Genomic DNA, 27,077 nt, shown 5'->3' with positions numbered 1-27,077 from the left:
AAACCTGGTCTTTCCAGGTGTTCTGAAACAACTTCCATCACCCCAACCTGCTTAGCCAGTGTTGGGGCCCACGGTTGAAGAATGCTGGCTTGAGGGACCAATCCTGGGGTCTGTTCCTTTCGCGAGGCTTATGCGGCTTTCTTAGGCGTGGGGCTGGCCGACGCAGTGCCTTCCACGTGTTTTGGAATGCAGTTCCCATAACTCCCAACCTTTGGCCTTGCTGACTGGGGCTGATGGGAGATCATGGAATCGTAAGAGTTGCAAGGGGCTCCCAAGGGTCGTCTAGTCCAAATCCCTACAATGCAGGAATCTCAACTAGAGCATTCATGGCAGATGGCCATCCAACCTCTGCATAAACGTCTGAAGGGCACCATGGGGGTCCTGGGGCCTTCCAGTCGACCCCATACTGCATCCCCCAGCATCCCTGACCATTGCCCGGGGTTGGCCCCAAGCCCAACAACATCTGGAGCATCACCAAGTTGTCCATCCCTGTTCCTTATTAGATCCAGGGTGGGGAGCCTTTGGCCTTCCAGGTGTCACTGAACTACAACTCCCATCAGCCTCATCAACCATGGCCGTTGGCCAATGACGGTGGGCATTTTAGTTCAGCAACACCTGGAGGGCCAAAGGTTTTCCCGCACCTGTTTGAGATGATAGCACGTGGTCTTATTGTAGCAGACATCATCTCAGAAGGGGTGTCTGCCCTCCCGGTGCGCAGGAAAAGTGCTTCTTTTAATGTGGGTGATGGCGGGACTCCTCGTCTTCGATGGGTGCTTTCCATTGGGGTTTGTTGTTGTTGTTAGCACTTCTCTTTTTTGTAAGAGAACAGAGGAGCACAACCCTCCTTTCAGAATAAATACTTGAGCCCTAACCTTTCCCCTCTTGCCTGTTTGCTTCCAGATACAGCATACGGAAGATATGGAAAATGAAATAGATGAGCTGTTACAGGAATTTGAAGAGAAAAGCGGAAGGACTTTTCTGCACACGGTCTGCTTTTATTAAAAGCACGCCCGCCTCTTCCTCTTAGGCCTTACTTGCAGACGAAAGAAGCATGTGTTAGTTCTGAATCTACTGGACTGTTTTCTCCCTTCCTCTTGGAGAAGTCAACTTAACAACCTCTTTCATTGTTGCTGTTTAATTTCTCTCCCCAACCCAACCTGCGCGCGCGCGTGTTTGTTTTTTTGTTATTTTTAAAAATTGTTTGTGGGATGTTTCCATGCAGAAACACAAACGAACTTTGTGTATAAAATGAAAGAAATTCTTTACATGAAACGCTGCTTTATTTAAGAGATTTTTTTTTAAAAAAAGGAAAAAGAAATCAAGGTTTTGTTTAACTCTTCCCCTATCTCCTCTCTTCCCGCCTCCCTCTCTTGGATGCCCTGCTTTAATTGTTACAAGTAGGGTTTTAATTATAAAGAGAATATATGCAGATGATATCATTTATATTTTCCACCGTAAATATCTTATTTCAGTTATTGGGTGTTTTTTTGGGGGGGGCGGCATTGCAGGGGAGAAGCTTTTCTTTTAACGCAACAGAACTGAACGGCTGGGATATGCAAAGGTGTGAATGGGACAATTAATATCTGTATAATATTAGGAATGAAAATTGGAAGTGTCCAATAAATATAAATTGCGCCATTTCTGTCCTGTTCCTTGTGTTCATATAGTGATGTCTAATATATCCTCCCATATACATAAAACATGCAAGGTTATCGTTGCACAGCCCCCGTCGGAGGAATTGTAGTGCCACATCGCAATCCTGGAAATGCATGAAGCTAGAGTGCTGTGGGGGAGCAAGACTGAAGACAGGTTGTACAAGAGCCACCATGGCATGAGAGTGAGATGAGGGAGAAACTGATGGGGAAAGTGGTGGTTTTAAACAATGGCAGGTGTTTGAGTAAAGTACCTTCATACACTGGAGTATTTGGGAGTTCCGCATCCTGTATCCTCACATGAGACAGTGAGGAATGGAAGAGGCAGAAGTTTGAGTACAGTGAGAAGGGAGTTACACTGTAAGGAAAACAGGTGGCTGTTTTAAACAACAGCAGGGACGGAGGGAAATGGAAAATGTGGCAATTTTCAACAATGGCAGAGGTTTGAGTAAAGTAGGCGGGGGTTGACCCAAGGAGGGTACGTGACAGTTTAAAACAAGGCTTTACAGTGAGAAGGAAACTGAAGAATGTCCTGTTTTAGCTTTTCGCTGTTAGCTTTTGTGTTGTACCCATCTCTGCTTTTTTTTCCTTGCTAAAATGAGCTGATTAAAAACAAATCCCTCAATGTTTCTCCAACTCCTGCTTTACTCAAACTTACGTAGTTTGAATATAGCAAGAATGGAGATCCACTGAAAGGAAAAAAAATCTGGCTGTTTTAAATACCTTTTAGTGTTTGACTAAAACTCATTGGTTTGCTCTGGGTTTGCATCCTTTGGAATTACCATTGTGCACTGGGCATCTTGCTATTAATTCGCATTGAATTCTGCCACTCTAAGGTACCTTATCAAGATCCGTTCTGACCTTGGGACATTTCAAGATCGGGAATCCTTCCAACAGCAACAAATACCTTTCGAGATACATTTTGAGAGTGGCAGGCATGAGCATAAAGTGATGAGCTGTCCTAATTTGTTACAAGAACATGGCAACACTCCACAAACTTAATGGATTATGCTGTGTGTGGCAGGGGGAAGGGAATCCTACAATGGGCCAGATAGATAGATAGATAGATAGATAGATAGATAGATAGATAGATGATGGCACTTGGAAACTTTATAGTAGTTTGTATGGTACACATGCCAGAATTTTCAGCCTGGGTTTCTGAAGGGACACAAGTCGCCAATGATAAGAACAACAATTAATAATACAGTACTGGGCATTTGCAGAGCCCCTCACTTATATTAACTTGTTGCCACTTTACAACAACCTTGTAAAGTAGGCTGACTGAGAGCAGGCTGAGCTTAGTGGATCAATGTCCTGTTCTCCCCACTGAACCAGCCTCCATTGGGTGATGGGAAAGGCCTGTGCTTGTTGAGATCCATGGAGAGATTCTGCTAAGGTCAAGAGCACAGGACTTGATGAGCAGATAACCTCTCCTAGGGGTTGGGGGAGAAATTGGGTTGGGTGCACATTTTCACGTGGAACTCCCTAGTTCCTGAAACGAGAGGACCAAAACAGAACCGCAGTTCAAAGTGTGTGCTTCTCCTAAGATTGCAGGTGCAGTTCTCCAACCAAACGATGTCTCCCAAGAGCATCTGTTCATGCATAAAGCTGCATATAGTAGTGAAAGTAGGGCATATATCGGGAGAAAATTGCACGCAAATGCTGGTGAATTTCCATCAGGACATTTGGTTTAAAAATGCCCATTGGAAACAATGGAAAAATCAGAGAAAATGAAACCGACAGATTCGACCCACCTTTAGGCTGACCTGGTATGGGACAATTTCTTGGGCTCCTGAATTAAGAGAAATAGAAAAGGTACCATTTAAATATATATGTATGCAGGCTGAAGAATAGGGGAGTTTGGTCTGAGCAGAGTCTTGAGTCTCTGGATCCAGTTTTTGAGAGTGTTGGTTTTTTAAAAAACAAACACTCTCCCTCCAGTTTGCAAACCAAATCCTGACTCCGAATGATTCCTGTTGCCAGCTAGTGATATATTTCTGCTTCTAATGACTGAGCATCCTTGATCTTTCCTAATTTGGGCTCTGGACCAGTGGCTTTTGGCAAGCCTGCTCCAGCTGATCCTCACATGATCTGTGCTCATAGTTTAAGGACAGGAGGTGGCAGAAGGGTTCCTGACCTACAGCTTTCTTTTCTGTGTCTTCCAAGTCTTTGACTCACAGCAACTCAAGAGGCTTGACCAAAATTCCTGATAGCTGTTGAGGTTTGTGTTTGTATTTATCTGTAATATTTATTACCCCAACCTGCTTCACCATAGCGACCCAGGGCAGGCTTCAACAATGCAGTACCGAGGTATATAAAAAAAAGATGAAAACATTCTGTGTCATGTCCTTCCCCTTGCCATATATGAAATTGCAACCATCTGGTGCTTTCGACATTTTGTAAAGACTTCTCTTTTTGTCCTGACTTTCCTTGACCCATAGGACTGGACACTGATTAAATGTGAGTGGAGCCCCTTGACTCTCCAGTTTTCTATCCTGTTTTATTGGTTTTATTTTTTGTTGTTGTTGAAATGGATCTTGCTTTTCTATTGCATGCAGCCTACACCACTTGGAGATTTTAAAATACATTAGGTGGTTTAAAAAAATGCTTTTAGACAAAACAAATAAAGCCGATGTAATCGTCGAAACAAATAAAACAGTTCAAAATGGAACAGAACAATTTGAGTTTTCTTCCACTAAGTGCACAGCCTTTGGAAGCAATGCACCTGTCCTGTCCATTAATTTTGATGATTCTTGAGTAGGATTGACATTTTTATTATTAATTATTAAATTTTTATACCGCTTTATACTCTCAGGTCTCTGGGCGGTAGCAACATAAAAAAATCATATAAAAACATAATCAAAATAAAGGTAAAGGTAAAGGTCCAGTCGTGTCCGACTCTGAGGTTGCGGTGCTCATCTCGCTCTATAGGCTAAGGGAGCCGGCGTTTGTCCACAGACAGCTTCCGGGTCATGTGGCCAGCAGGACAAAGCCGCTTCTGGTGAACCAGAGCAGCACGCGGAAACGCCGTTTACCTTCCCGCCGGAGCAGTCCCTATTTATCTACTTGCACTTTGATGTGCTTTTGAACTGCTAGGTGGGCAGGAGGTGGGACTGAGCAACGGGAGCCCCGTCACAGGGATTCGAACCGCTGACCTTCTGATCGGCAAGCCCTAGACTCTGTGGTTTAACCCACAGCGCCACCTGGGTCCCTAATCAAAATATTATCAAAATAACGCAGCCCCAAAAATTCATCAGAATATGTGTTTCTCTCTTTCACACACATGCAACCTTAAGTGTCAAAGAGGCGTGTCTTCAGCTCATGGTAGATGCAAGGTGCATCTCTGTGGGTTCAGAGTGCCACAGTCTGGGAGCTGCTGCAGAGAAGCCCATATCCTGTGTCCCCAATCCCCAAACCTCTGTGGGTGGCAGTGCTACCAAGAAGACCTCCTCTACCAGTCTTAAGAAGGTCAGTATGGATGGAGACAGACTTTCAGATATTTGAGGCCTCTGGATTGTGTAAGCAACACTCAGAAGAAACCCACTTAAACTGAGTTAGCCATGCTCAGTGGGTCTACTCTGAGTAGGGCTAGCACTGGCAATACACTTAAGATCTCTAGGGTTGGGTAGGGCCTGCTATGCAGAGACTGCCACCTTATTCCGGCATCTGACCTGGGAGCAAGTACCATTAAACACAGAGGGACTTCACTGACAAATGATCTTGCCCAGGACTGCTGTGTTAGGCTGTAAATCCTAACGATGCTTTACCTGGGAAGGCGTAAGGCCCATGAAAATCATGGGCACGTGGCTCCGAATAAATGTGTGTAAGGCTGCACTGTTGAAATAAATAATAATAATTTTGAAATTGAAATGAATATTTTCTCTCTGGGAGGCACCCGCCTGTTTGGCTTCCAATAGTTTTGCTTTTGGAAAACCTCTCTCTCTCTCTCTCTGTGTGTGTGTGTGTGTGTGTGTTCCTATTTCCCCCCTGAATAATAATTTCATCTCAGGGAAATGTATGTCTTCCAGCCATATCATGGAATTTATTTGTCACCTGATTTCGTTTTAATATCTTTTTGTAAGGAGAGGTGGGGGAGCCCCAATTGCCTATTACAGGGTGTTGCAAAGAGCCCAAAATACAGATGCATCATTAAAATTAAATGTTGTCCTCAAATTAAAGCACAAATAACTCTAGGAACGTGAGTGTGTATGTGTGTGTGAGAGAGAGACCATGCCAAAAGCAGGATAGAAAGAAAATTCCAGGCCAGTGTCTTAAATATCTGTGTGGGTTGTTAAACTAGTGCACCATTTTGCCTAAGTCCTGCTGTGATGCCTCCACAATTAACTGCAGGTTTCAGGTTGGCCTAGCGCAGGAATGAGGATCTTATGTCCTTCCAGATGTTACTGGACTCCTCCTCGCATCATCCATGATCAATGGCTGTGCTAGCTAAGGCTGATGGGAGATGGAGTCCAACAACATATGGAAAGTGACAGTTCCTCCCCCCTCCCCAAACCTAGTGCCTGCTTTCCCAAGCTCTACTCATTGGACCATACTGCCTCTCAAGATCAGCTATGGATTGCACACCTCCCCCCTACCCTGTGCACATATAGACTGTAGTTTATATGCACAAACAGGCACATGATTTTGCATATGATATGGTGCTTAATATGGGGGATAAAATAACTTTTTATCCAGGGATGGATCTGTCGATTTCACTTCTCTCCATTTCTTCCGACTAAACATTAAAAGGAACTTTCTGATGCTTTGACAGTGGAGCAGACTCCCTTGGAAGGTGGCTGACACTCCTTTGCTGGAGGTTTTCAGCAGAGTTTGGACGGTCAGGGGTCACTGAGCTGCGATTCCTGCATTGCTGGGTTTTGGATGACTCAGAGAAGACCCACTGAAATGAATGGGGCCTAAGTGAGTCGTGACTTGTGCCTGCTAATTTCAAGGACTAGCGTTTGGTTGCAAGCCATCCATTTTTGTGTGTGGATCTTTCTTTTTCCTTTAAAGCATAAAGGTAAAGGTAAAGGGACCCCTGACCATTAGGTCCAGTCGCAGACGACTCTGGGGTTGCGGCGCTCATCTCGCGTTACTGGCCGAGGGAGCCAGCGTACAGCTTCCAGGTCATGTGGCCAGCATGACTAAGCCGCTTCTGGCGAACCAGAGCAGCGCACGGAAACGCCGTTTACCTTCCCGCCAGAGCGGTACCTATTTATCTACTGATTGAAAGGAACCCAGAACGTCGAGATATCATGCTCCCATCTCCAGCCTAGCAAGCGATTTCTCGTGAGCCTGATCTCTGAGCGTACCGAAAGCGTCCAGCAGAGGACGCCCACGAGAGCAGCAGTTCATACAGCTGGTAATCTCAATTTCTCAGCCTTATGGGGAGAGGTTGCTCAGGTCCCTGCCTAAGAAGCGGAGGTGTGCTTCGTGTCCTTTTGCACTTAGGTCGTAACTTTGCAATGGAGAGCTCTCCTCTGGGAGAAAGAAAAACACTCCCCACGCATAAACGAGACCCCCTCCCTTCCTCCAACCCCCCCCATCAAATTTCCTCCTTCCTTTTCTAATTCTGCACCCTTTCACAACAACAACAACAGCTGCAGCAGCACACAAAACCAGCCCTTCCTGATGGTGAAATCACTTTTGTGGGTGTGTGGAGTAGGGGGGGGGGTGTCACTACTGTCCCCAGGTGAGAGGTGTCAGTGAAGATCTGAGAGAGAGAGAGAGAGAGAGAGAGAGAGAGAGAGAGAGAGAGAGAGATGAACGGAGTCTCTTTTCCACCAGGGATTTCCAGGGCAAAATAGGAGAGGTGTGATGGCTCTCTCCCCCTTTCTTTTTGTGTGTGTGCTAATACCAAGCTAGAGATCCTAGGGAAAAAAGGCAGACCGGAGAGAGAGCGAGAGAGAGAGAGCGCGAGAGCAGAGAGAAGGATTCCAAATTTGATCAAGCACCATTTTGATTAAAGGAAGGGAGAGAGGGGAAATTTGTGCAGAGAGAGAGGGAGGGAGGGAGGGAGGGCGGTTAGTAAACACACACAGAGAGAGCACAGGATCTGCGGCGTGGAGGGTTCCCCCCCTTCCTCTCTCCCCCCTCCCACCCACCCACCCCCCTCCTTAAGCAACGAGCCTTTAAGATGGAGCGGCGCCACCTCAAATAGGTAAAAAAAAATCCTTTCTCTATATGCAAGCGGGTGGGTGGGAAGGGGCGAGAGAGAGAGAGAGAGTGCGCGCGAGCAGGGGGAGCAAAAAAAATAAAAAAAACTTGCTAATTTCCTAGGATGAAATCGACAAGACCCAGTTGCAATCCCCTTCTTGCAAGCGGCGATAGCCCCCCCCCCAAAGGAGGGTGCCACCCACCCTGCCGTCCCACATCTTAAAGTCCCGGGGCGGGGCTGGCTTGGTGCGGTGGATGGGTGGGTGGGCTGCCTGGGGAAAGGAGAGCTACGATTATGATTAATTCTGATGATGATGATTATTTAAAGAGCCTGATTTGGGGTGGGGGGTGGGAGTGGGAGTGGGAATCGTTCATGCTGCCTTTACAAAAGCACTAGCGTGTTGTTGTCTTAAAAAAATAATAATTCCTCTCTCTCTTTAAACAAAAATGCATCTAACTTAGATGGTGCAGGAGGTATTTATTCCAGTTTCAATGTCAGAGAGAGAGAGAGAGAGAGAGAAGGAGGGGAAAGGGGGTGGGTGGAGAAAGAGAAGCTGTCAAAATCCATCCTCAGGTCACGTTTTGTGGGGGTTTTCATTCCTCCTCTCCCCCCCCCCCCCGGAAAAAAACCCCACAGCAGCAGATCCAAGCAGGCAGCAGAGCCTGGGGTCTCTCTCTCTCTCTCTCTCTCTCTCTCTCTCTCTCTCTCTCTCTGTGTGTATGCGCATTTCCTTCCCAGCGATGGGTCTCCCCCCATCTCTCCTCCCCAGCAAATGGAACAAGACCAGGCGACTATCTTTTTAAAAAGGACTCCAACATGACGCCACCCCGTGCCCACCAGCATCTCATCTTGCCAGCCGACTTCTTCCATTTTCCCCCCTGCTAAGGGGGGGGGGGAGGAGAGAGAGAGAGAGAGAGAGAGAGAGAGAGAGAGAGAAGCAGAAAGGGGAAGCAATTTTTAACAGCCTTCCCTCTCCCTGTCTTCTTTGCACCAATTGCTCACCCATACCTTCCCCCTCCAAAAAAGGATGGATCCTTATTTTGAGCGGAGGATGCCGTGAAGCTCCAGAATGTCATCTGATGGCCCCAGAAGCAGAATCTACTCTTTATTATTCCTTTCCACCCGCCTCCTCTCTTCCTCTCTGCACGTTGGGTATTTTTTTTTATTTCTTACTTGGTTTCGTGTTTTGTTTTTCTTCCAAATATATATATATATATATATCAAAATCCCCACAAATTATTATTTTTGGGGGCTGGATCAATTCCTCTGCCTGGTGTTGGCGGTGTACCGCTGTGATGTGGTCGACCTTTCGCTTGGACGGGCTGAGTGGATCGCATGATTTGCCCTAGGAATCTTTCTCTTCTGCCTACCTGCCGATCTCTTCTATCTATCGATATATGTTGGACTAATCCGAGGAAGAGGAGGAGGAGGAGGAGAGCGGGGTGGAAAGCAAAAGACCAAACAGACCAACAAACCAGCCAGAAGGTTCAGCTTGGATAAGAAAACAGAGGAGTGCATTTGTGTATGCTTGGAAATTGGGGGGGCCAGGAGCCTGCCCCCCCTTCAGGACTGCAGATCGGTTTGAAGACCTTGTACCTGACCATCTCTGACCTCTATAGGAAAACCTGGCACCCCTTCCTCTCCTTTTTCATTCTGGGCAAGGGGGTGGGGGGTGGGCTGGGGGGTAGCGACACAGCGGCTGTCCATTTCCAGTTGATGTCCATGAATACAAACACCATGATATTTATGATCTTGGGGGCCTCAATTGTTATGGTAAGGAGACACTTCGATTTCCTCTTATTTCCTTCTCTCTGTGTATTTACCCTTCCCCAAATTCTTAGGTGCGGTTGTGGAACGTCAGATCTGTGTGCCCCATTTCAGTGTGTGTGTGTGTGTGTGTGTGTGTGTGCAATATATAATTTTGAGGACAAGTCGTTCTTTCATAGGCCTAGGTTTTCTCATATATATGTATGTGTATATATATATATATATATATATATATATATATATGCAATCAAACACGAGAGAATGTGTTATTCCAACACCTCTAGACCTGACCAGATGCCTTATGAGGTTGTGTGATTATTATTATTGTTATTTTAAACAGGCAATTGCATGCTTGATGGATATGAACGCACTTTTGGACCGATTTCACAATTATATCTTACCGCATTTGAGAGGTGAAGACCGAGTCTGTCACTGCAACTGTGGAAGGTAAGGCCAGCGGCCAGCGGCCATGCACCATCCCATCCCATGTTGCGGGGGGTGGGGGTGGTTTGCACACTGCATTTCTCACCTCCCATTGGGAGTGCAGGGGTGGGGATGAGAAAGAGAGAGGCAGAGAGAGAAATGTGGTCACACAGAACATGGAAGGATGAGGGATGTACTGTTTGGGGATTTTTGCAAAATTCCGGGGAATCCGTTGCTTTGGAAAGTGGGATCAGGGGTATCTCTTGAATGTTTCAAACGGTCACAGTATTCGCCCTTAGCCATTCTGCCGTACGCTCCCTTGTAGTTATTTCTCACAACAACCCTGTGAGGTAGGTCACGGTGACAGTATCTGTACTGCAGTCTGGAAAGGGCGGTGTTGTTGTTGTTGTTGTTGGGGGGCTTACCTGGCGAGTTTACAGCAGGTGAGATTCAGCTGCTAGGGGCGCCTTGCCCATTGCTGAGTTTCTTCGTTCTCATCATTTAACCCATCGACCGATGTGCAAATATATATGTATGGATATACCTCTGCAAGGTTTGTGGGGATGGCTGGCAGCTTAGATGACTTTTAAAACACACACACACACACACACACACACACACACACATGAGGGGGACACCAAGCAGATTCATTGAGAATAAATTGGCAGCTGTTTACTTTTGAGGAGGAAACGGAACCTGCATTTCCAGCAGCAGTCTACCTTCCAGCACCGAATTACGGGGGACGGCCAATCAGGGAAGGCTGTCCCCTTTGCGGTTTTTTTTTTTTTTTTTTTGCTTCTGAGTTCCCCAGTGACACCTTGACTTCCCGCTCTTGGAAGACAGGACGTTGGAACCCGGTGGATCTTTGATCTGACTCGACAAGCCTGATTTATAAGAGCAGTTGTGGCAGGTACACAAATGGGGCCGTGGTGGTGGTGAAAGAGAAGCTTAATTTCCTTTGAAAACACTTGGTGTGTCCCCTAGTTCAAAGACAGTGCCGCTTCCTAAGGGTGTTTTGTGGATATCTGAGAAGTTAGAATCAGGAGCTGCTCAGGAATGTATGAATCAGCCTTATCCTGAGTCACACCATTAGTTCAGTACTGTGTACACTGACTGGCAGCATATCTCCAGGGCTTCAGACAGAGGTTTCTCCCAGCTCTACCTGGAGGGATTGAACCTGGGACCTTTTGAATGCAAGGCCGATGCTCTACCAATGAGCTACGGCCTTGGCTGTGTTTTATAAGCTCCTGGCATCAGCTAAGCATCTTTGCTCCTGAGCTCTCTCTCTCTCTCTCTGCTCCCATTTTGGGGCTTTCCTTTCAAGATCTACAGTTCCCTTACGTTTTTAGCGGTGTCTTTCTATGATGGTGGTGTTAGAGGAGGTGTCGGATCGGACGAGCTTCTGCTTTTAAGAATTAAAAAGCGGGTGTAATGCACTTTCAGAGCAGGGAGAGGAGAAGTGAAATGGGTTTCAGAGGAGGTCAGAAGCCCCTGTTTCCCACCACCACCAAGTGCCGCTAGGTGCCAACTCCCATCGTCTCTAACCACTGGCCTTGCTGGCTGGAGGAGATGAAAGTTGGAGCGCAGGAAGATTTGGAAGGCCAAAGCCTTTGCTCGTCAAGGGTACGGCCAACGAGTCTTAGGTTGAAGGAACTAGGTTTGAGGGGGACTTGCATACCTAAAGTGTTGATGCATAGGAACACAGGAAAATGGCTTACGAGTCAGATTGGTTGGTCTCAGTCATGGGTAGGCAAACTAAGGCTCGGTGGCTGGATCTGGCCCAATCGCTTTCTAAATCTGGCCCGTGGACAGTCCAGAAATCAGCGTTTTTTTTTTACATGAGTAGAATGTGTCCTTTTATTTAAAATGCATCTCTGGGTTATTTGTGGGGGATAGGAATTCCTTCACCCCCCCCCAAATATAGTCCGGCTCCCCACAAGGTCTGAGGGACAGTGGACCTGCTGAAAAAGTTTGCTGACCCCTGGTCTAAGTAGCTCAGTATTGTCTGCTCTGATTGGCAGCAGCTCTCCAGGGTTTTAGATGGGAATCCTTACCTGGAGATGCTGGGGGTGAAACCTGGGGCAAAAGCAGGTCTCTGCCTCAAACCTACAATCCTTTTCTTTAAAGATAAGTAAGACCCTACTCCTCATGTTTCTAAGACATGAGCTTTTTGGAACAGGAAGCTGCCTTTGTGACTGCATTGGACCATTGACGTATCTAGCTCAGCGATGCCTACTCTGACCAGCAGCAGCCAGCCCTCCAGGGTCTCCGATGGGGGTCTCTCTCAGACCTCCTTGGAAATGCCGTCTGTTGTACCCAGGGCCCTTCCCCAATGAAACAACAGCATAGGAGCATGCCTTATATCGAATCAGACTGTTGGTGTATGTAACACAGTGTTGTCTACACTGACCGGCAGCAGCTTGCCAGGGTCTCTCCAAGCCCTGCCTGCAGATGCAGGCAACCGCAGCCTTCTGTATTCAAGGCAGATGCTTTGCCCCTGCACTGTGGCCTTGAGCAGGGGAGGGCAAAGACTGGGCCTTTGCTGCCACAGGGCACAGGTCCGACTCAAGTTGCCAGAGGGCAGTGTGTGGTTGAATCTTAGGAGATTGTGAGAGCCGTTCAACAACTGGAATGATCCCTCAGTGGGCCAGTGGGCATTCCCTGCCTGGGACAGTGGAGGCTGGTGCATTAGCAAAGGGGGCCCTGCCCTGCCAACTTCAGCTAGCCCCCACCTCCCTGCTGTCTTACTAAGACCCAGTCTAGCTTCTTCCTTCTAATTCGCACGGTTGTCCCTTGTAGAGCTCAGCAGGGAGAAGGATGGCAATGAAGCTGGATTTAGTTGGTTTAGCCTCTTGTGGGTTCTGGCGCCACCTACTGTTCAGCTCCCAGCCTTCTGCCCAAACAGTCGCAACGGGCACTGGGCACCCCTCATTGGGGATGCCCTGGCTTCCGATTTTCCTGCTCGAGCCGGAGGGGCGATGTACATTCCCTGCAAGACCCTCTACAGCTGCATACAATCCATACGTTGAAAGCACATAATTTTCCCCCAACAAACACTGAGAAGTGCCGTTTGACCCTGCAGAACTACAGTTCCCCGGGTTCTTTGGTGGGGACACCATGTACTTTAAACGTGTGTTGGGTACGGTGACCGAAATTTGGCCTCCTACCGTTTAGCCGAAACCTGCCATTTCCACCCATTTGTGCTAGCTCCGCTTTCTGAAGCGACACTGTGCATTTCAAGCACATTGAAAGCTTCCATCAAAGAATCCTGGGAACTGTAGTGCACCTTTTGGGAACTGTAGTATATCCCTAACAGCCTTCGGAAGCTGCAGTGTCCGGGATTCTTTGGGGGGAAGTCTTGGGCTTGAAAAGGAGCAATGCACCACAAATAAACCTAAGTGAGGAGGTGGTTTACAGAGCTGTGTGTCAGGCACATCATGCTCCTTTCACTTGGGAGAAAAGGAACATTAATGCGTGCTGCAAAGGAGCCAATTTGTAGGGGCCGAGGTCCCTTCGGGCCCCCCCAATAAAATATTTAAGGGGGTTTGGCCCCCACTGATCAGCATTGTCATTCAAATGGTGTGCATGCCCTGTGTCTTGTGACCGATTATGTGTGGCAGGGCTTGCCTCTCTCCCCCCCCCCCCAATATTTTATTCAAGTTGGCACGCCGACGTGCATCATGTAAAGTTTGGACTGGCTGTGCTGCGTCCCCACCATACATTTCTCCAAAGAGCTCCGGGAACTGTAGTTTACCTCTGCACCTCCCGGCACCTTTAACAAACTACAGTTCCCAGGATGCTTTGGCAGAAAACCATGTGCTTTAAATGTATGGAGTGGACAAAGTTTTGCAGCAATTAACAGTCTTCCTCAAGGGAAGCAGCATGGCGGAGTTACCTCAGGAAGTTGAACGAGAGCAGAGCCACGGACCCATGTGTCCTTTTTGCAGGAGAGGCAGTGTGGTACAGTGGGTGGATTTGTGGGACCTGAACCAGAGATGTTTTGTGTTTATTTCATTTTAAAAATATCCACATTTTTATATGCTACTTCATTGATCAAATTAATTTGTTATGCATTGATATCCCACCTTTTTCTGCAAGGAGCTCCAGGTAGCATGCAGGGCTTTCTCCCTCCTCGTTTAATCCTCACGACAATCTTGTGAGGTAGAAAAGTCTGAGAGAGGCAATCACTGGCCCAAGGTCACCCAGTGGGCTTCTTGGCCAAGTGGGGATTCGAACCCTGGTCTCCCAGGCCCTAATCCAGCACTCTAACCACTACACCAACTACCCCCTCATTATATCCAGTCCTTTCTTCTCAAGCAGCCCACAGAGGCCAACAGATACAGAGTGTGAGTGGCAAACAGATTTTGACCCCTTCCCTTGACAGACATGAACAGAATAATAATAATAATAATAATAATAATAATAATAATAATAATAATAATAGAATCGTTTTAGACAAGAGGCACCTTTAGCTTGACTGGGTGGAAATAATGAGAGAGAGAGGGCATGAGAATTGCTTCCACGTCCGTTGATTCAGGACTGTAATGTCAGAAGAGTCGTAAATCTCAGTTTGTTGTCGCGTTCCATGTGTTTTGCCTCCACTGTGGACCATCGTGTCAGTGGGCTTGCGGTGAACCTGCCGTGAGCAATTTAAATTGGACTTTGCTCAATTGCTTTGGGCTGCGGTCGGAAACTCGCTCTTCGCGGTTTGTCGTCCGCCCTCTGACAAGGCCTCAGGTGGGGCAGGGATGAGAGAGGGATGGACCTCAAGGGTCGCCTCTTTCCGTTTCAAGAGCAGAGCATGAGTAAAGGTCCCTCACCCCCAATATGAGGGCCTTAAAGGACAAAACTAGCCCCTTCTAACGGGACCCAGAAACAACTAGGCAAGCAGTGGTGACCAGTAGACAGCTGATGCCATGGGGTACAGGTGCTTGGCGTCTAGAGGCACAAACTTGTTGTGTGAGAGAACATGGGTTCAAATCGCTGCGCTCTCCACTCAAAGGGCTTCTAGTAGCCAGAACAGGAAAACCTTTGCCGGAGGTCAGTGGAGGCTGGTCCTTCAAGGCAAATAAGAAAATAAGACCCTGCTAAATCAGGGCAGTGGCCCAGCCAGTCCAGCATCCTGTTCTCACAGTGGCCAACCAGATGCCCATTATGGCAAGCCCAAAGGCAAAACCCGAAAACAAGAGCCCTCTCCCTTCCTACAGTTTCAAACAACTGGCATTGCTGCCTCTGAACGTGGAGGCAAAGCATAGCCCTCATGGCCAGCAGCCTCTTTGAATTTGTCCTGTCCTCTTTTAAAGCCACTCGAGGCGGTGGCCGTCACTGTTTCCTGTGGCAGTGAGTTCCACAGTTTAACTATGCGCAGCTTTTGGTTACCTGTCCGGAATCTTCTAACGTTCATCTTCGTTGCATGTCCAGTGTTATGAGAGCAGGAGAAAAACATTCCTCTGCCCATGGTCGCCATGCCATGCATGATTTTATAAACTTCTGTCATGTCACCTGTTTGTCACCTTTTCTCTAAACTATAAAGTCCCCAGTGCTGCAGCCTTTCCTCATAGGAGAGTCCTCCATCCCCTGAATCGTTTTGTTTGCCAACCTTTTCCAAGTCTGCAATAACCTTTCGGAGGCGAGACCAACACGTGGCACTGCCTGCCTACTTACAAGTCCAGCTGCTTGGCTTGGCCAGAGTGTAGTCGCTGTGTCCTCAGTTCTGAGATGTGGGGTGAAGAGGAGGCCGATATATCATTCAGCTTCCCCGAGGACTGATCTGCCCAACACCCAAATCCTCCGCTTGCCAGCTTGGTTGTGTGAATTGGCTGCCTGCATGTCCTTTCTTTCCAAAGCTGGCCAGTTGGCTAGAAAAATAATATCTGGCCCGTTCCTCGCCCTCCTTCTCTGGGCCAATTGCCGAAATGTTTCGCGCAAGAGCCAAAAATGCGTCCCGGTTGCCCCAAAGCCTTTCCCCCCTCCCCCAAATTAGTAAACGGTCACACAGTCAATTTCACTCGGCCCAGACACAATTCAACTGTGTATCTGAAGGGGGGGTGTCAAGAGGACCCCCGGTTTCTGATCTCAGCTGCCAGGCTGTCCGTTGCTACCCAATGGTAAGTGGTGACATGATCCATCCCTGGTAGGATTGCCAGCTTCAGGGGTGCGGTAAGGTCATTTTGAACTCTGGGCTTCGTGGTCCCAATGGGAGCTGAGAGGTAGAAGATCCCAGGCTCAGTCTCCAGCAGCATTTCCAGGTGTCAGGAGTGAGCCAGCAATAAATCACATCAAGCATGTTGGACTTAACTCTTTTATTAGCAAAAGCAGGATCTGTGCAGGCCTAATGAGCACAGCAACTCATTAGATCAGGCATAGGCAAACTCCGGCCCTCCAGTTGTTTGGGACTACAATTCCCATCATCCCTGACCACTGGTCCCGCTAGCTATGGATAATGGGAATTGTAGTCCCAAACACCTGGAGGGCCGGAATTTGCCTATGCCTGCATTAGGTCTTGCCCCCATGAAGCAGTTGCTGAGACTGAAGGTCCCCGCTTACCCTCAGCTGTCCTAAGTCCCCTCCACTCCAGGGTTTCCCCCCAAGCAATTGCTGCTGTGCCTGTTTCAGCCCTCTGCTAGTTCTGGGAGACAAACGGGGAGGGGAGCTTGTCGCAGCAGCAGGGGGAGACATTCATGATTCTTCACCAGCCTGACTAATGCCTGCCTCTTGGCGTCTATCCTCTCCGGCTTCAGCTTCTGCCTCTGATTCTGGACTTCTCTCTGCCACAGAGTCTCCCAGCTCACTAAGTCCTGTTCCCTCTTCGGCTTCCGACACCTCCCCCCCCCAATCTTCTCCCTCTGACCACTCATTGCCGGTCCCAACACCATTCCCTAGGCTCTGAGCCTTCTCCCCTTGGAATTTCCCCAGCTGGTTCCTCCTGACATTCCTCTGTGCCCAACCAGTCCATGATACCTGGTAGGGCTTTGACAGATCCCCTGCCTGAAACCCCGGAGAGCTACTGCCAGTCAGTGTAGTAGACAATGCAGAGCTTGATGGATCAGTGTTCTGACTTGGGTATAAGGCAACTTCCTATATCTTAAGGGAAGGGCTGTAGTTCAGCTGCAGGGCATCTCCATTGCATGCAGAAGGTCACAGGTTCAGCCCAGGTAGGGCTGGGAGTCACTCTCTCTCAAACCTTGGAGAGCTTCTGCCAGTCTGTGTAGGCAATACTGCGCTAGAATTACCCAATGGTCCGACTCTTTATAAGGCAGCTTCTTTGCCTTGCTATTCCGAAGCAGCTATTTCAGGGATCTCCTCTCTGTGGAGCTGCTTTTAAAGAGGTTCTGGAAACTGCAAAAATGCAGCGGTCAGAAGGGTGCTTGGAGATGGAAGCAGGTTACACATTTTTTTTTTTGTATCAGTTGGGCTGCCTGCCTGTTTTGCTTCCAAGGCCACTTCTAAAGTGCTGGACTTGACCTCTGAATCCCTATAATGTTCGGAGACCAGATTGTGTCAAAAGGCCCTATGGATCTGCCTCGGGCTCCTCCTTTGATTGGCTTCCGAGACTGTAGGAAGCTGAATTAGGGCAGGGTGCTAAGTGTTATTTGGAGTCCCTTACTTTCCTTGCAGAACTACCATTCCCAGAGTTCCCAGGGGAGAAGGATTGATTGTTAAGCCACCCTGTCAATCAAAGCTCTGGGAGGGGAATAGGGGCCTCATAACAGCTCTCTGCACCCTTCACAGACTATAATTCCCAGGATTCTTTGGGGGAAAGCCATGACTGTTTAAACAGGGTTTCCCAACCTTGGGTCTCCAGCTGTTTTTGGACTACAACTCCCATCATCCCTAGCTAGCAAGACCAGTGGTCAGGGATGATGGGAGTTGTAGTCCAAAAACAGCTGTTGACCCAGGGTTGGGAAACGCTGGTGAAGCATCACGATGCTGAGAAGGCAGATGGGGCCTAAGTCCCTACTCAGCAAAGCGGAGCCCTTGAAGTCAGCCCTTGAAGTTAGTCGTGCCCATGAACTTCAGTGGGTCTACTCTGAGTAGGACTAGCATTGGATGCAACTCAAAGTCTGGACGAACACGTGTTGCGTTAAAAAAACAAACAAACAAACAAACAGTGAAGGACCAGCCATACTGTGAGGAAGAAGTGATCGGAGAAGGTTGCTTTCTTTGTACGATGCTTGGAGCACTTTATCGATGGATAAAGTTAGATGGTGGCCACCTGTCACATTCCTGCATTGCCGGGGGTTGGACTGAATGACCCTTGGGTTCCCCTCCAGCTCTACAATTCTGTGATTCTATGAAGTGGTTTCTCTAAATAGGTAAAACGGTATTTGGAAAAAAAAAATGTTCAGAGCATTCCCATAAGCTGAGTAGGCTTTAAGCTCTTTGAGAGCCCCAGTTATTTACAAAAAAAAAATCATGATGAGAAATATATATTCTGTCACCCTTATGAGCGTGTATGTTTGGGGTGTGTGAGAGCAGCTTAAAGGGGGAAGACCCCCGATTTTTTGCCTTTACCTGTTACCATGTAGAGCAGGTGACCTGCTCTAACCACCTGTGCTTTCTTAGGAGGATACACTGTTTTATTTTATGTTTTTAAACCTCCATTGTTTCCCCCGTAGTCTCCTGGAACAGCTCTCCCACTGAGAGCCAAGTGCTTCATCCTGTCTATTACCTTTATGGATGTCGCTCGCAAGCATTTAGGAGGAAAACTGGTCTTTCAAGCCAATTCTAACTTCCCTCAAACCGGAATTGTCAATTAATTTCTTTGAAAGAGCCAAAGAAAACCACACACACACACACACACAGGCCTCGTGTAACAAATCATTGCAAGCATTTTGATCTGCATTACGAGAGAGAGGCATACAAATGTATGTGGAGATCAGGATCCAAAGGGGCGAGGAAGGGGACAGAGCACGCGCTTGGCATGTAGAAGGTCCCAGGTTCACAACCCAGTGGCATCTCCAAGTAGGGCTGCCAGGCAGTCCAAGAGCATCGCAGACCTTGAGATTTCAGGGCCCAAACTTGAGCCCTAAAGGTGACTCCTGGTGATGTCACAGGGGTAGGCCCTGGAGATGGAGGTTAATTGGGGAATGGGGAGCATGTAATTCACAGGTGGCTCCTGCGGGGCTATAGCTTGCAAGCTGCATGTACAGCCTTCTTAGTACACATATATATCTATTACATATATATGTTTCTTAAAGGAGCTCTCTCCCACTTGCAGAGTCAAGCTCCGCTCCCCCCCCCCCCGTCAGCTGGAGAATTCAGGTCAGACCAGGAGGTCTGGCAAATCTCAGCTGGGAGAGCTTCCCTGTCTGAAACCCTAGAGAGCCACTGCCAGCCCGTGTAGACAATGTGCTGAGCTAGATGGACCAATAGCTTTTGATGGACCAATGGTCCTATGATGTGGGCTCCCCGCTCTTTAAAACCTGGGGGAAAGGACCATTGCTCAGAGAACCCAATTTCCATGCAGAAGGTCAGTCCCTGTTGCTTCCAGTTGAAAAGAGGATCAGGTTACATAGGGGTGAGGAACTTCAGATCTCTCTCTCTCTCTCTCTCTCTCTCTCTCTCTCTGTGTGTGTGTGACAGAGAGAGAGAGACATCATGCCAAAAGCAGGATAGAAAGAAAATTCCAGGCCAGTGTCTTAAATATCTGTGTGGGTTGTTAAACTGGTGCACCATTTTGCCTAAGTGCTGCTGTGATGCCTCCACAATTAACTGCAGGTTTCAGGTTGGCCTAGCACAGGAATGAGGGTCTTATGTCCTTCCAGATGTTACTGGACTCCTCCTCGCATCATCCATGATCGATGGCTGTGCTAGCTAAGGCTGATGGGAGATGGAGTCCAACGACATATGGAGAATGACAGTTCCCTCCCCCCACAATCTAGTGCCTGCTTTCCCAAGCTCTACTCATTGGACCATACTGCCTCTCAAGATCAGCTATGGATTGCACACCTCCCCCTACCCTGTGCTCATATAGACTGTAGTTTACACACACACACACACACACACACACGATTTTGAGTATGATACGGTGCTTAATATGGGGGATAAAATAACTTGGTTCCAGGGATGGATCTGTTGATTTCACTTCTCTCCATTTCTTCAGAGAGAGAGAGAGAGAGAGAGAGAGAATGCGGCCCTCCAGGACTCTGTCTGGCCCCCAGGTGACAGCCCTCTCCAGCCCTGCTTTGGCCTGGCTGAATTGTGGCACTGAATTATGATGATGCCTCTTGCTAGCTGGATAGAGACGTGTGTTTTGGGCCCTCCAGATGTTTTGGGACTACAACCCCCATCACCCCTGACCACTGGTCCTGTTAGCTAGGGATGATGGGAGTTGTAGTCCCAAAACATCTGGAGGGCCGAGTTTGCCTATGCCTGGGTTAGAGTGTCAGACTAGGACCTGGGAGACCAGGGTTCAAATCCCCATTCGCCCATGAAGCTCACAGGGTGACCTTGGAAGCCACTCACTCTCAGCCTGCGCCGCCTTGCCCCTTCCCCCCCTTTTTTTGACAGCTTGAGGGAGGCTTGGGAGTCGCGGGCGGGCAGCACGCCGAATGACCTCCCTCAGTGAGGGCACCCGGGGCAGGCTTGGGAGTCACGGGCAGGCGGTGCGCCAAATGCCCGCCATTGGACGCTCGCTCCGCTCCCGTGGGCGGCTAGCTTTGCCCCTGGCTGCAGCGCATGCGTGCCGCTCCAGGCACCCAAGTGGCTATCCTGCGCCTGGGAGGGCACCCTCCGCACCACACGCCCCCCTCGGGAGCGCGCCCACTCTGGGCAGCACGGGCATATGCTCCGCCACTGGGTACGAAGCAACTCAAGAGCAGATTGTGGTGCTTGAACAGAGAAACAAGGCAGTGCCAGTTACATCTCGCGTTGCAAATGAACAGCTAAAAGCCGAAGAAGGTTGCCAAAAGAAACAAACAAAAGCAGCAGATTTTGCTTTTTTGGGGGGGGGGGGGGAATGGATCCTTTTGTGAAACGTTTGGGAAACTGAGGCAATCCTTTGAGCAGGGCTGGCGCATTCAACATTTCTCTGAGGAAAATGGGGCCGTCCTATTCCATCATCGACACCATCATTTTATTTATACCCTGGGTTGCCCCAGCCACTCTGGGCAGCTTCCAGCATATATAAAAGAAAACATTTAAAAACTTCCCTGTACAGGGTTGCCTTCAGATGTCTTCTAAAGTTTGTTATTGTTATTATTATTATTATTATTATTATATCTTATCTCTTTGGCTACATGACTCTATACCCTTTGACATTTCTCTAATGAAAATAAAGGTAAAGGTAAAAGGACCCCTGACCATCAGGTCCAGTCGTGTCCGACTCTGGGGTTGTGGCGCTCATCTCGCTCTATAGGCCGAGGGAGCCGGCGTTTGTCCGCAGACAGCTTCCGGGTCATGTGGCCAGCATGACAAAGCTGCTTCTGGCGAACCAGAGCAGCACACGGAAACGCCGTTTACCTTCCCGCTGGAGCGGTCCCTATTTATCTACTTGCACTTTTTGGGGTGCTTTCGAACTGCTAGGTGGGCAGGAGGTGGGACCGAGCAACGGGAGCTCACCCCATGGCAGGGATTCGAACCGCCGACCTTCTGATCAGCAAGCCCTAGACTCTGTGGTTTAACCCACAGCGCCACCTGGGTCCCCCTCTAATGAAAATAGGGACGTCCAAAAGAAAAGCGGGAAGTTCTGGGATCAGAAACCGGTTTCTGTCAATCTGGGACTGTCCTTGGAAAATAGGGACCCTTAGAGGGTCTGCAGTCCCTGCCTTCCTGCTCTTCCTCCTCTGGCTCCCATTGGGTGGGCAGGTGAATGGTAGCGATGGGGCGATGGAGGTGGGAGCTCAACAGAAGCTCCCTCCATCTGTTTGTTTGTTTGCCACCTTGTCATCCGGCCAGTGTGTGGGTGGCATCAGGAGCAAGCAGAAGGGGGAGCAGCTTCTGGCGACCGTGGAGGCATGGAGGAGGTAGGCCTGCTGACTGAGGGAGGGGGGACCTACAGTGAGACAGCCCCCCCCCCCCGCTAAGCAGCCATTGAGGAGAGCTCTCCCCCAAACCCTCTGAAACCCAAAGCCGGCATTTGCACACAGATGTCAGAGCGCACATCTGACTTGACTACTGTTCCTTTAAATATATACATATACATATACATATAGATATACATACATATTCAGTTTTTACATTTAACAATTAGAATCACACGTAAATCAATCATCACAAACACATAGGGTTCTCTGAATCCCTTGACTTCCCTCCACCCCTCCACGGGTTCCATAGTTATTCTTTCCCCACTGCATTGTATAATGTTCTCCATACAGTGGTACCCCGGGTTACGTACTTAATTCGTTCCGGGTTACAGTATGTAACATGAAAAGGACATAACCCAAACAATTCATTCCGAAACCCCCCCCCCAAAACCCTGGGGAAAACCACGAAAAACACTCTGCGCATGCACAAATTGCATGCGCGTCGGGTGGCGCTTCCGGGTTAGTGGAGTTCGTAACCCGAAAAGTATGCAACCCGAAGCGTGCGTAACCCGAGGTACCACTGTGTTTCCTTAACACTCAGTTCTTACCATAGTTCTTGTTACATTGCAAGTGTTTTTTTTAAAATCCTGCCATTGTTTTTAATTGTTTACAATGTTCTTTTAAGTAACTTATAAACTTTCTCCATTCTTTATTAAATTTATCATCTTCTCGGTTTCTGATCTTCCCGGTCACTTTTGCCATTTCAGCATAGTCCATCATCTTTGTTAACCATTCTTCTTTAGTAGGTACATTATCTTCCTTCCATCTCTGGACCAGCAGCATCCGTGCAGCTGTCGTAGTGTACATAAAGTGTCTTTTCTGTTCCTTTGGTATTTCTGGACCTAAAATTCCTAATAAAAAGGCTTCTGGTTTTTTAAAAAAACATAACATTTTCTTCAACTCATTATAAATCATTTCCCAATATGCTTTTGTCATCTTTCACGCCCACCACATATGGTAGAATGTGCCTTCCTTCTCTTTACACTTCCAATAGATATTTGTAGCAGTCCTATACATTTTTGCTATTTTAGTAGGAGTTAGGTGCCAATTTTACATCGTTTTCGCTTGACTACTTTCCCAGCTAGCAAGGTTTGTTTTGATCAGTTGGCAACCTGGGGCACACGGTGACCCGTTCATAACCACTCCATTTCCCACCCCTTTAGAATATCTCTCCCTGAAAGAACCAAACAACGTTGTGGCTTTTGCATCCCTTGTAGGAGAAGGCTCCCACAGTCTGTATGGGGAGGTCTAGGTGTCGGTTGAGAGTCATATTGCCTTCTGAATGTTGGTGGACTCCGACTCCCATCAGCCCTAAGCCAGCATGACTACTGATGGAGGACAATGGGAGTTGTAGTCCAGCAATATTGAGAAGGCCACAACTCCTGTCATACCTGACCCTTGGCCGTGTTTTAGGGGTGGGGTGGGGGGTGGGGGAGAAATCTGCCTGAGTTCACATTGAGAGGTGAATTTACATGCACTTTCTGGAAAAAAATACAAGGACCAAAAGTGCCCCAACCTTTGAAATCCGTGCTTCTCTGAAGTTTGCTACTCAGGTCAAGCTGATGAATGTGTACCAAAATTGCATCTTAGTAGGATACAGTGTGCATAAAAATGCATATATTAGTAAAAATTAAATCTGGGCATGCATTGTTGTTGTTGCTCAGTCGTTCAGTCGTGTCCGACTCTTTGTGACCCCATGGACCAGAGCATGCCAGGCACCCCTATCCTCCACTGCCTCCCGCAGTTTGGCCAAACTCATGCCAGTCGCTTCGAGAACACTGTCCAACCATCTCATCCTCTGTTGTCCCCTTCTCCTTGTGCCCTCCATCTTTCCCAACATCAGGGTCTTTTCTAGGGAGTCTTCTCTTCTCATTATGCATTATGTAAGGGGAAATTGCTTTGCAACAATATGAATATTGAGCAAGAACTGCATGCGAAAAAATGTGAGAAAATTGCACCAGAAAGCAAACAGATGTGGGTTGTGGAGAGCTGAGTATAAGATTCAGATATTAGAAACTTAGAGGGAAGTCTGTCCAGACATGTGGATGGTTGACACATGTTTTATCTCCATCTCTGCTCCATTTTCGCCATCTTCTGGATCGTTCTAAATATTTGGTTTTCGCTGGGCATTTTAATCAATGGTTCTAAAGCTTTTGTAAACCATTTAGAGGTTTGTTCAATTGCTGTGGTTGCTGTTTTACAGTCGTGGTATATAGATTTTGTTGAATAAACGAAAATCCCTAGCCCTGCTGGGGAGATGGAATCGATGGGCAGCTCCACAAACCCTGGTCTAGGCAGCCTCCATACCGGATTTTTGGATGGGGTCTATGCCTGGTGGCTTCACTGTCTGTCCAAAACATCTGGTTGGCGAAGTCTGGCCTAGACGTTGGTGAAGTTTCTTCCCCCGTTCCCAGGCTCTTTCATTCTTTATTGCGTTTCCTCCAAAGTTCTTCCCGTTCCTTCTTTAATTTGTATAACAACAGCCCTGCGAGGTAGGCTGGGCTGAGAGGCAGTGACTGGCCCAAGGTCGACCAGGGAGCTTCATGGCCGATTGGGGGATTAAAGAAGGCAAGTGGTAGGACACCTGCTATGCCTGCAGAAGGTTCAATCCCTGGCACCTCCCGGGAGAGCAAGGATTGCCCCTGACTTGCAACCCTGGACAGCTACTGCTGTTCAGTGGGCCAGTGGTCGGACTTGGATAAGGCAGCTTCCTATGCTCCTGTGTCTCCAGGAAAGGACCGCAGATCAAGATTGGAGTACCTGCTTGGCAGGCAGAAGATCCCAGGTTCAATCTCCAGTCTGTCCAGGAAGAGCTGCCTCTGAAGTGCTAGCAGTCATTACTGACTAGGCTGGAATCTAGACACACACATATATAAAAAACAACGCTGTGAAAATGCTTTTTTAAAAAAAGTTTTAAAAATATATATTGAATTTGCCGTAAGCTAACCATCGCCACCTAGTGTCACATTTGTATAATGCGTTTAATTTGCAGCTTGAGTCCCAGGCTTCTTCCAGACCCTCCGAGTGTCCCTATTTTCCAGGGACGGTCCCGGATTTACAGAAGCCGTCCCGGTTTCTGATTTGATCCCGGAATCTTAGGGTGTCCCTGTTTTCATCGGAGAAATGTTGTAGGGGATGGAGGTATGCAACCCCTGAGACAAGGTGATAAATAACTATGCAACCTTTAGAGGACATCTGAAGGCAGTCTTGTCTACAGTTTCAGAAACTGAGCTATGAAAGCTAGGGGCTAAACGGTACCTTAAATCAAGATTATGGACGCAACAACGGAATGACTTTTTCTGTAACAAGAATACAAAGCTGAAAATGAATGAAATGCAGCTAAAATATTATGTTCATTTTTCACGTGGTCTAGTCTTTCCCCTGCCCACCCTGTTGACATTCTTAAAGAGTGTCTCTTCTCTAGTCTTCAGAGAGTAGCTGGAAGTGGGGAGGCAGAAAAAGCTCCACCTTTCCTTCCACTCTGCGGTTTTAATCTGAAATCTTAGGCGCCCAGAGCTCAAAAACTGCTCGCGCTAATGAAATTCTTTGTCACAAAATGCGCCTAGAGCAACGGGAGTTTTGAACACCGCCTGTCTAGGGAAGTTTTTAAATGTTTGATGTTTTATTATGTTTTGATATATATTGGAAGCTGCCCAGAGTGGATGGGGAAACCCAGTCAAATGGGTAGGGTATAATTATCATTATTTTGTTGTTGTTCAGTCGTTCAGTCGTGTCCGACTCTTCGTGACCCCATGGACCAGAGCACGCCAGGCACGCCTATCCTTCACTGCCTCTCGCAGTTTGGCCAAACTCGAGAACACTATCCAACCATCTCATCCTCTGTCGTCCCCTTCTCCTTGTGCCCTCCATCTTTCCCAACATTAGGGTCTTTTCTAGGGAGTCTTCTCTTCTCATGAGGTGGCCAAAATACTGGAGCCTCAACTTCAGGATCTGTCCTTCTAGTGAGCACTCAGGGCTGATTTCTTTGAGAATGGATAGGTTTGCTCTTCTTGCAGTCCATGGGACTCTCAAGAGTCTCCTCCAGCACCATAATTCAAAAGCATCAATTCTTCGGCGATCAGCCTTCTTTTATTATTTAGGACATCCCTATTTTCGTCAGAGGAATGTTGGAGGGCAGGATCTTCCCAGACGATTGACGTTTGCCCTTGATTCGGAACCATGAGGACTAGAACCCCAGTCCGTTTTTAAGGGCTTATACTGTAGCTCAGTGCCGGAGCGTGGATTTTGCCTGGCTCTGGGCTCAGCCGGGCTAGCCTTGTGTCAAGCGCCGCACGCCGAGGCCTGCATATTCTCTCGGGGCGGCATCAAGACGTTTGCCGAGAACCAGAAAAGACCAAACCCGGAGGGTGGGCAGGAGCAATGACAAGGGAGTGAATTAGAAGCAGGGAAGTGTGTGGAGCCTTGTCTGATTTCGTCTCTTGTCTTCCCAGCCCGGCTCAATAGAGTGACACACTTTCCCCCAGCTAATGAATTCAAGACCGTTTGTGCTTTCCCCATCTTGCGTTGTCAGCTGGCGTTACGCTCACCCGAGTGTCAGGAGAGAGGCCTACCAGCGGATCTGGGTGGTTTCTCTCTCTCTCTCTCTCTCTCTCTCTCTCTCTCTCTCTCTCTCTCTCTCCACATTCTTCCACACTCTGGAAAAATAATAATATCAAATTTGGATCCCTGCTCCTGGGGAAATCTGGCAAAGTGGCTGCGATAACAATCTGCTGGTCCTCAGAGCCACCTGTGACGGGAGCATCTTGTTCTCAGAGTGACAAGGAGGGGCATGTTCGCCGCAAGTAACGAACGCCGGCATCCGTTGCGCTGCCGGGTTTGTGAAAGGCTCGGCTGCTTCTAGGGACGTAGGAAGCGGCCTTTTGCGAAGTCAGAGCATCAGTGCCTTGAGTTTGGTATTGCCTGCACGGACTGGCAGTGTCACTTTCCGGGAGTTTTTATTTTATTTATTGACTTTCATTTATCGATTCGATTTATAGACCACCCTTCGTCCTAAGGTCTCAGGGCGGCTCGCAGAACAAAATCCAGGATAAA

General features: G+C 48.1%; 2 protein-coding genes across 2 annotated transcripts in view; both read left to right on the top strand.

The window, feature by feature from the left end:
* The window catches only part of SSU72 (SSU72 homolog, RNA polymerase II CTD phosphatase), a 48,060-nt gene extending 46,422 nt beyond the window's left edge, over positions 1-1,638 (top strand). The window contains exon 5 of the mRNA XM_033156340.1: positions 901-1,638. Within this exon, the coding sequence (XP_033012231.1) occupies positions 901-1,002 (102 nt within the window). The 3' untranslated portion in view covers positions 1,003-1,638. The remainder of the gene's footprint in view (positions 1-900) is intronic.
* A 7,695-nt stretch (positions 1,639-9,333) lies between these two features.
* Positions 9,334-27,077, top strand: part of TMEM240 (transmembrane protein 240) — a 31,960-nt gene continuing 14,216 nt past the window's right edge. The window contains exons 1-2 of the mRNA XM_033156338.1: positions 9,334-9,582; positions 9,917-10,023. Of these exons, the coding sequence (XP_033012229.1) occupies positions 9,334-9,582; positions 9,917-10,023 (356 nt within the window). The remainder of the gene's footprint in view (positions 9,583-9,916; positions 10,024-27,077) is intronic.

This window comes from Lacerta agilis, chromosome 8 (genome assembly GCF_009819535.1).
Source record: "Lacerta agilis isolate rLacAgi1 chromosome 8, rLacAgi1.pri, whole genome shotgun sequence".
Taxonomy (NCBI): domain Eukaryota; kingdom Metazoa; phylum Chordata; class Lepidosauria; order Squamata; family Lacertidae; genus Lacerta; species Lacerta agilis.
The sequence above is the reverse complement of the archived record's forward strand: the minus strand, read 5'-3'. Positions and strand labels throughout refer to the sequence as shown.